Source organism: Salvia miltiorrhiza, chromosome 8 (assembly GCF_028751815.1).
Source record: "Salvia miltiorrhiza cultivar Shanhuang (shh) chromosome 8, IMPLAD_Smil_shh, whole genome shotgun sequence".
NCBI lineage: Eukaryota > Viridiplantae > Streptophyta > Magnoliopsida > Lamiales > Lamiaceae > Salvia > Salvia miltiorrhiza.
The window spans coordinates 1021762-1032621 of NC_080394.1; the positions used below are offsets into that span (position 1 = coordinate 1021762).

General features: G+C 35.6%; 1 protein-coding gene across 1 annotated transcript; it reads left to right on the forward strand.

Moving 5' to 3' along the window:
• The first annotated feature begins 7094 nt into the window (after positions 1–7094).
• Positions 7095–9331, forward strand: LOC130997010 (probable disease resistance protein At4g27220). The gene has a single exon (XM_057922289.1). It carries the CDS (start codon positions 7095–7097, stop codon positions 9180–9182), a length of 2088 nt encoding a protein of 695 aa, XP_057778272.1. The 3' UTR covers positions 9183–9331.
• Positions 9332–10860: the final 1529 nt, after the last annotated feature.

Sequence of the window (10860 nt, forward strand, 5' to 3'; positions counted from 1 at the left end):
TGATACAACGAAAGTTAGGGTGATATCTTTGACTATTTATCATAGCTTTGAGATATTTAATTGAGTTGGTAGTTGTTTAATATTCTCCTTTGCATAGAGCTTTATTAAGTAAAACTAAATTATTTTGAAAAATTAAATTAAATTATATTTTAATATTTTGGTTTGAAGCAGTTCGATTATTTAATTTCAGATATTTTGCTCACAACTATATTTTGGGCCTTTTTGGCCAGCCGACAGGATTTTTCTTGAACTCACCTATTTTTTAATTTAAAGTGGGCTGAAATGTTGGGTTGGGCCGAATTTGACAACTATACCACTTACGTTTCATGCTGGTAAGGGTGTCTACATTTAAGAGCTTACAATCTCAATTTTTATATGGGTTTCACTATACCACGTCAACTTTTTAAAATTTACCAAATTTTATTTTACTTTTTTCTTTAATATTAATTATTAAATCCACAAACTAAACTTTTATACGCATACAACTTTTATAATAAACTTATAAACTCAATTAAAAAAGTTACAATTAGCCCCCCAAAAAGAAGAAGTAGGCTTTCAAATTTGGAAATTGGTTTCAATTTTCAAATTTGGATTGGGCCGGCCCAATTAGTTTCCTAGGCTCTTTTATTGCATTGGAAACCTTTTTTTTTGTAAGGTAATTTTTGTATATTGTTGGAGGGTAAATATCATTAGTACAGTGAAATGTGAAATACAATTTGAAACTATAACATAAAAATTGATTCAAGAAACAATGAGTCAATTTAATTAATTTATTTATTTGAGGGAGAGGAGTGATGGAATTTGAATTTTAGAATTCTCTATTCACATACATGAATTTGCATCATTTGAAAGTCTGAGATTAATGTCAAAGTTACAAAAGTCGAAAGTTTTTAAGTCATGTTTTAAGCATATTCAATAGCGGAATTTCTATCGAAAATACGTAATTGTTCATTTGTCAATTAAATACGTTAACTTAGTTAAATGTCGACAGCTAGTTATGTTCCTTGCCTAGAAAAATTGTATAATAATCACACCCACGTTATTTACAAAGACTCGGTTAATTTATTCCGCTGAGTTGGCCCTTGTAACCGACGTTTTGAGTTGCTGTCGCGCCAGCGCAAATGCATAGTGATTTCTCATCTAACCTACACAAGTGTCAATGTCTCAATTTCTATAATGAGATATTTTATTACAAATATCTCATTTTATTTTTGGCAATATATTATCTCTCTATATTTAATATTTAAATAATTTTCACCGATTCACTTTATCTACTTTCTACACATTTATTAATCTCGGTGTTCAAAAGTAATACTCTCTCCGTCCACTAAAAATGGGACACATTCCTTAGGCATAGGTTCTAATAAAATGAGTGATTAGTGGAGAAAGGGTCTCAACATTTTTTGAAATGAGTGATTGAGATTGAATTAAGATTGATTTTTTTTTTTTTGTAAATAAGAAGTATTTATAAGGATAAAATATAAGAAAAAGAGGTGAACCCATGTCTTAAAAGGGAAAGTGCCCCATTTTTTGTGGACGCCAAATATAGTAGTTGTGCCCTATTTTTTGTGGACGGAGGAAATAAGACATTTGTAATGAGACGGAGAGAGTATTATTTGTTCATTTAAATGATTAATAAAATCAGTAGCAGACATTTTCCACGCCATCAATCTGTATCTACCGAAGCTAATTATAATTTATATTAAACCGACTGTTGGGCGTTTTTTAATTACATATTTGAAGATCATACTCCAATCCATAGGTTTAACTTGCACAAACAGTAATACTCTTTTTGTTCTATTTCAATAGAGTATAAAATTTGACATGAATTAAGTATGGGTGAAGTGAAATATCAATTATTCACGAGTCATGACATAAACACTCAACATAACTCATTAAGTCATTAATGTTGAGTATATGATATAACAAACACTCATCTACCACTTTTATTGATACTATCTACAACAATACTCACTATAAACAATGATGTTGAGTGTTTGTTATGTACCACTTTTATTGATAGTAGTTGAGTGTTTGTTATGTACATATAAGTGAGTATTGACAAACACTCAACCCGTGCCGTCCAATGACAAATAAAATTGAGTTTGACTTAACCATTTTTATTTGTCTATAAAAAAAAGTTTCACTTCACATATTATATAGTACTCCTCCCCTGAAAATTGTGACATTATTATATCACATCTTGAAAATTGTGATTTTTTTCATATTTGAAAATGATCCCACAAACTTTTTCTCTCATTGTTTACAAAAAGATGTGAGACTCAATTTTCACAAAAATACAATTACCACATTTTTTCTTAAAACCTGTGCCACCTCCATTGAGTCACAATTTTTTAGGGACGGAGGGAGTATTCTCGAATATTTATTTATAAATTATACTTTTGATGATGAAGCGCAGTTTGTCTGTAAGACGCTTCTCCTCCAACCAATAGGTCGGGAGTTTGAGTCACCTAGAAGGCTAGAGTGTGGATGTGTTTTTCTTTTATTTGGGTGTAACAAATTTTCATAAAAGTGATTAATTATGTTATGAGTGGAGAAAAGGTCCCACCATAAAAATAGCGTTAATATCGCTAAAAAATGGACTTAGCCATGGCTTCCGACCTGCTTTCAAAATTGAAATCAGCCGAAAATATCACTGAAATTTTGGCTTCAGATTTGCGCAAAAGAGCCAGTGAGCCCAATCTTGCTCCTGGTCTGCGCAACCGAGTCCGACGTGGACGTGTCGGAGACGGAATTATCGGCAGCCACGAACGAGCGAGATCCCTCGCCGGAGAGCTCCTGCGCCGTGAAATCCGAAAGTCTTCGGTCGTGGCGCGGAGAGGGAGAAGCTGTTAATTATCTCAACTGGTGCCCACAAATAAGGAAATTAGGGCACAACAGCAGCTCGCCGTGATCCCCATCGTCGGGCCGGGCGGGATCGGGGAGACGACCCTTGCCCGCCTCGTCCACGACGAGGCACGGATGCCTAGCGTCATCCACAAATACACTAAACAAATCGCAGAAGTCGTGTTCAAGGACAAGATTGGCTGCGTCTCGGCCGTGGATGCAAACTCTCATTTCAACAACTGCACGACCCAAGAACCTTGCGCACTCTGCTCTCATTTCCGCACCAAAAAACCTTCATCTTCCCGACCTCGACCAATCACTCATCACCATGAAATGTGAAAGGAAAAGAAATGACAATAAAATTGTAAACTATAATTTATTACGTAAAACTCTATGAAAAGAAAAGAGATAGAAAGAAAATCTCGTGAAGTATAAAATACTTAAATATATGAATGAATTTAAAAAATGTTCAAATTAAAATAGCAAAAATAAAAACTATTCACTAAGATAAAAAAAAAAAACTTCATGCTTACTATTTTAAATCGGCAATTCACAATCAATCTGTAATTTGGTTGTGAATTCTGACTTTAAAATATGAATTCATATCTACAATTAATTATTGTGAATTCCAACTTTAGAACTTGAATTCACAGTCAATATATATTCGAGTTTTAAAACTTTAATTCACAACTTATGTAATTGTGAATTCATCGTGAATTTAAGAATAGTAACTATACTAATTCGATTGAATCAAGTTTAACCACAAAAATAAAGTTATTTTTAAATGTTAAATCTGGATATCAATACCAAAACAAGACTTAGTTTGCTATATTGACACTTAATTAAATTACTATGTTTACTTATTAATTTATAAAAGAATCATTCATGAAATTTCAAAAATAATTAAGAAGATATAAAATTACAAATTGACTCAATTCTTTATTCCACTGACAGCAATAGATTCCTAATCCAGGTTAGCCGGTCTAACAGATGTTAATAACTTAATATGTGTGGCTTTCACGAAGCACATGTGGAAATTATATATGTGACACAAGTATTTAATTAAAAGATCTGGTGAAACAGGTTGGACTTGGACCCAAACAATGTTGATGAAACATGAATTTCTGAAATTTCTCCGACTCTAGAAAAACACAATTTGGAGTATATTATATTAGCATGTCTATTTCACAAGGTCCACATATATAGAGAAAAGATCCCGTAACAATGTTATCTTTGGTAAGAATGATAATTAATATGAATAAGTCAATATATAGAGTTGAATAAGCTATTTGTAATGCAAGAATAATAATTTAATTATCCTGAATGTTAATCCTAGGGGGGGAGAGAAAATTTCACCAATTAACTGCTTTACGACTATATTTATACATTATAAGCAGCTTATATATTCAATCTTATATACTGACTTATCTGTGATTCTCACAATAACATAACCCTATATATATGAGAAGGCTAGGCTAAAAATAGTTCTTAGAATATAAAATAGGAATATATTTCACTATTATTGATCTATCTATAATCTAACGGTTGAGATTTAATCTTAGAGAAATCATATGTAAATGTATGAATTATATATATAAAAACGTACGGATTCACTTAGTTTGTAAATGTCTGAATTTTGAAAATTAAAAATTCCAGTAGGGCCCACTGCCCCCTAACTAGGTCCTCGTGGACCGCGCTCCCTGTATATATAATATACTCCCTCCGTCCCTGAAATAAGTTCCACTTTTTCCTTTTTGGGACGTCCCCAAATAAGTTCCTCTTTCTTTCTTTCCATTTTTGGACAACTACCTCACCACTAATAATACTTATTTATTCTTATTTTTCACTTTTTCGCAACTCCCAATAATAATTATAATACTTTTTTTCCACTATCAATACACTTTACAATATTTTTTAAAAACTCGTGCCGTCTCCAAAGAGGAACTTATTTCAGGACAAAAGAACTGGTCATGTCTTTATGTTAGGTATATATGTCTGTCTGAATAATAATAATCTAGATCCCCTAAATGAAGTCATTGTTTTATATGCACATAGGTTTTTTCGCATTCTGCAACATGTATTTTGAAACAACTGGATTAGTTTCCAACAAATAGTAAGAAACTTCCTTGACGAGTACTGGTTCTACTAACATTATAACCCAAGCATGGACAAAATTTCTTTTATTAAAAAACTATTGAATCAATAATAAACTAAATCAAAACTGGGGCAAACTTTTTGAGACGGACGGAGTAATATTTTATTTATTGTGCAAATAAGTTTATTTGAAAAATCAACATAAATTTGATAAGAAAATCAAGAGTATTTAAAATTTAGATATGAAAAAGAGTTCCAATTATTCAATAAACTATTAAATTAATTAACTTGGTAATTTCCATGCTTATCATATCTTCAAAGTCAATGCCGTAGCTCTATGAAAACATCACTTGTTGTTATAATGATTGTATTGTTAAATCAATTACTATACGGCACTACCCACCACGCTCGCAAGCTTATAATTTTTTTTTGAAACTATTAAGGAGGTGGTCTTGGGTACATTGAGGTTGACCCGTACTCAGATTACTCAGATCCTGACCCGTATCCTGACTCAATCTCATTTGTATAACTGAATAGTGTTATTTATACGATTTGGATCAGGATACGAGTTTGGATTAACACCTGGGTACAGATTAATCCGGGTGTACAGTACCCGACAAGAGATTTGTGATAATTAAGATAGGAACTCTAAAATTTCCTTCATGAAGTTTTTTTTTTTTTTTTTTGTTGACTTTGGGGGAGAGGGAACGGTGGAATTTGATCCTTAGACCTCGCTGTTCGTAAACAGGAGTTCGCACCGCTTGGTGTCCCCAAGGGGACAACCATCCTCTATGAAGTTAATGATCTCATAACTTTAATTTGACCAATTCAATAACGTTACAATGAGCCATTATAAAAATATGTATAAAAAATGTGGAACAACGCGCCATCCAAATTTTAAATTGTTGTCGCTAGCCAACATTATTAGTATTTACCATAAGTATCATCATATATGTAGCATAGTAGCACAACATTGCTAATCACAGTGGGTACCTCAACTCTCAAGCAATACTTGCAGAATACATTTGGCAGGCATTGTAAGCTAACTACTAAAGGAGATATCGATGCAGAACTTTGGCGGTAACTGTTCATCTCAAATCTTTCTTCTTTATTTATTGACTTTTCCGGTCGCCTCTTATTTTTAGTATTAGTAATATTTAATAGATAAAAATAGTACAAATAGTTCCTTATGTTTAGGTGGATTAAAATTTGATATAGCTCAATGTCTTTAATATTTTTTTTTTGCTCATTTTGCATATTTCCATTCAATTATACGATATGACGCAGTTCTATTTTTCCACACGATCATACTTATGCTACACAAGTATATTCATATACCAAACGAGTATATTTATGCTTTGTCACCACGATGAAAAAATGGTAAATATGCAAAATGAGAAAAAAAGTAATAGTTGAATAATTTTAATAAAGATTTTAAAGTTTGTATGCAAAATGAGAATTTGTTGAAAGTTCAGTAATTTATATGCAATTAAACCTTTTATTATTGTGATTTTTTTTCAATATTAAGCTCAAATATATTCAGCTAAAATTATCTTTTGTTATATTTATAAACATAATAATTGAGTTAATATCAGTTTTCTATATATAAAGAAATACAAAAATGTTTCCCGTATTGCACGTAGATGCAAATGCTAGTTACTCTAACAAAGCAGGATTAGGAACCTCAATCTTCAAATACATAAACATTATTAGGAATTAATCAAGTTTATAATTCAACACTCACCCTTAAACTTTATTCTTCCGAACTCCAATTAAGCATGAATCGCACTTTTTGAAAAACATCAAATTTGAATGGCTTTGTAAAAATATCAGCAACTTGCATCTATCGAGTTAACGTACTCTAGCTCAATTTATTTCTTTTCAACGCACTCTCGAATGTAATGATACCTTGTATCAATATGCTTGCTTCTTTCATGAAAGACCAGATGCAATCGTGTAGATGGAAAATCAACATTTGCAATCCTAAAAGAGTTGTTTAATTACTTTCTCTTCCTCAAAGAATTATCTATGTTTTGTGTCCACTATCTCCCAACACAATATGCATCTCATATGAAGATCTATATATAAGCACTAATTCAATATATGATATTGTTATATGTGTAGAATCTTATGGCAGAGCTCCACTACTAAAAATGATTAGCCCCACTTCAGAAAGGTCCGGCGGCGGCAGCGGCGGCGGCGGTGGTGAAACTCGTGAGGCTGTCGAATCTCCTCACGTGCATGATGCTGTGACTTCACAAGTCCAAGAATATGAGAACAAATGGGATGCACCAAAAGTGCCCGGTGTTGTGACTTCACAAATCCAAGAATATGAGAACAAATCGAAAGAACCAAAATTTGAAAAGATGATAACAAATCCACCAGAGGTGAGCAAACACCAGCAAGATCAAAGTGTTGATGATATTGGCTTTGCACGTGTGGGCGAATCCGAATTAGGCATGACCTTTAAGTTCGTACAAAGCATGTCCGAGTCCGAGGGCCTAAATATCAGACTGCAGACGCAAAGCATGTCGTCCAGACAAACGCAAGAGACGGCGTTAAATTTGGGCACTGCCATGGACAACTACCGCTTGTTCTCCGCTACGGGAGAGGTGGCGGTGGAGTTGGATAAAAATGGTGTAATTGTGAACAGAAACGGTTCGAAGCCGCCGAGAGAGATGCCGACAGCCGAAGAATGGGGCGAAGCTCGTGTCGTGAATCTGATTGAGAGAAAAAACATGTTGCTAAACGATGAGACACAAAATTGCCCTAATCTTTTGATTTTGTTCCTACAAAGAAACAGCCGATTAACTCGTATCCCTCCCTCGTTTTTCGACGAAATGCCCCGTCTCAATTTCCTCGACCTATCATATACCAGAATCAAGGCCTTGCCTGGTTCGCTCTTCAAGCTCCAAAACCTCCAAATTCTCCTGCTCCGGAGCTGCGTCTGCCTCGACACCCTCCCCGCCGAGGTTGGGAATCTCACGAACCTAGAAGTGCTCGATCTTTTAGGAACGGATCTCCCGAACCTCCCCAAAGAGGTTGGCGGATTAACAAAACTACGCCACTTGCAGATGTCGTTTCATCAGCCCGATTCCGGTAGCTCTGAATCGGAGTTGGTTTCGATATCTGAGCTGCAGGCTCTGCAAGGGCTGAGCATATCCGTGCACCCAAAGGATCAGCATTGGGCGAGAATCGTCGGGGACGTGATCGAGCAAGTTGTGAAGCTGAAGAAGCTGAGCTATCTCCAGTTCTACTTCCCGAGCGTGGAGGCGCTCGTGCGATTCAGCCGAGCGAGCCTTCCGTTGAGGCGATTCAGCTTCGTCGTCGGCCAAAACATTAAACGGATCATATCTCGTGTTCCTGAGGAGGTTGAGACCGAGTACGAAAAGTATGATCAGTGCTTGAGATTGGTGAACAGTGGCAACAAAGCACCTGGATTGATCAAGGGGATTCTCGAATCCGTCACGGCTTTTTACTTGGACCATCAAGTGGAGATCCAGAGCTTGTCGGAATTAGGCGTTTCTAGCTTCGTGGGGCTCAAGTTCTGCGTGTTGAGAGAGTGCCCTAATATGCAGGTCGTGATCATCGGAGAGAAGAGAGATGCGAGTTTTTTCCCAAAACTCGAGTATTTGGGGTTGCATTATCTGTGGAAGCTGGAGAAGATCTGGGGGGATGATCCGACGCCAGGAAGCTATGGAGCGCTTAAATATCTGAGGATAAGCACGTGCGGGAAGCTTGAATACGTTGCGTCTCATTCTGTGCTTCGGTGTCTCTCTAATTTGGAGACGTTCATCGTTGAAGACTGTCAATCGCTTAAATCCATTGTTAAAGAGGATGCGACGGTGCAGGGTGCCGCCGCCGCCTTGCTTCCTCGATTGAAGACGATGCTGCTTCGCCACTTGCCCGAGTTGGTAGCTCTCGGAAGAGGCTTGTTTCATGCGAAAGAGGTCATCAAAATTCAGTGTTGTCCCAAATTCATCATGAGCGAAGGCCCCAGCAGGATTAGGGAGTTGAAGAAGAAAATTTTGAGTTTTTCAGTTATGGATATTTCGCCATCTCCGCGTCTGCCCACCGAGGCGTTCATGGTTCCAGTTTCGGTTCGAATCGGTTCGGAATCGCGGATTCACGGTCCCAACAATATATATGGAGTTGAAACCGGCTCGGATGACAGGTCACATAGTTCACGGTTCACGGTTCCAAACCGATTGAGACGGTATATTGGCTTGAAATTAATTTGAAAAAAAATGTACGTAATGTTGACCCTTTTATTTAGGTTGTAACTAGTTGAAATTTAATAGGAATTAGATGTGAGAGTGAGATTGATACTTTTATTTAGATTGTAAATGATTGAAGTTTAGTGTGAGATAGATAAAAATAAAGATATAAGAAATGCCACATAAAATTGTGGATTATTGTAGTTCTTCCAATATATTTTTCTATCCAATACATGTTGTCCTCATTCCCATATCTTTTGCTCGGCGTTTTGTCATGCAGTTGTTATGCTTTATCGTTGTCACCTAATAAATTGAAACATATATATAGTATCAAGGGTTAATAGCCGCTAAATACATCAGAAAGTTTTATTTTCTGGTATATATCATGACCCCTAATTTTGGCTGCTAAATACACCAATTTTTAATTTGTCTGATTTTTCCCACGACGAAGGACTCCGGCGAAATCGAAACTGATGTGGCAAGTACTTAGACAAAACGACGTCGTTTCATTATTAATTAAAATTAGTTTATATTTAATTAAGAATAAAATTATTAATTATATCCCCTAATCTAGCCATGTCACCCCCTCCCCTTCCCCCACCCCCTGCGCAAACCCTCCCCTTCTCCACCCCGGCGCCACCACCGTTTTTCCAAATCAGAGATCGCAAGCCAGTCCTTTCTCTCTTCTCCAATCTTGCCGCCGTCGTTCCTCCTCTGGTGAGGTCAGGCCCAGCCGAGAACGACGCTCCTCATCGGACGCCGGCCGACCTAATGGTAAAAATAGGACCATAACTTTCAGGATTTTTAGAAAAAGGACTATAAGTTACGGATTTTGAAAATAAGGACTATAATTTTTTTTTAAACATTTACACTCCTGTTTCGGGCCCAAAATTAATTATTCGGACTTTTGATGCCACGTAGAGCCCGTTGCTGACATGGACTGCCATGTCAACTTTTTTGCAAAAAAAAAAATTTGTTTATTTTTTGTGAAGATATCTAAATATATTTAAAGACATTTTTTTTGTGAAGAAAACCTGAAATATTTTGGCATTTTTGGAATGGCACTATAAGCCATTTTGTTGTCATGGTTCTGCGAAGCCTTATTTGAATGGCACTTTTGGCCATTTTTTGTGTCATGCTACTGTAAGCCTTATTTGAATAGCACACTATAATCCATTTTGCTGTCATGCGAAGCCTAATAGTGAATTTGATGTACTTTATATTCTTATTGAGTCAAAAATTGATGGCATATTTTTTTATAATTTATTCTTCTAATTAAATTTAAAAGAGAAATAATACATGTCTTTTAACATTATAATGAACGTATGTAGCTTTCTTCTAGGATATTAAATTAATTAAGATAAAACAAATATAATTGTTAATTTTCCTAAAAAAATATATACTTGTTAATTGTTAAAACGAGAATACAAAAAAGAAACAAAATTTTGTTTTTGCAAAAAAGTTGACATGGCAGTCCATGTCAGCAACGGGCTCTACGTGGCATCAAAAGTCCGAATAATTAATTTTGGGCCCGAAACAGGAGTGTAAATGTTAAAAAAAAAAATTATGGTCCTTATTTTCAAAATCCGTAACTTATAGTCCTTTTTCTAAAAATCCTGAAAGTTACGGTCCTATTTTTACCATTAGGTCGACGCCGGCCACCCCCCTCCCTACGAAATCCCGCCGCTGCAACCTGAAGTCC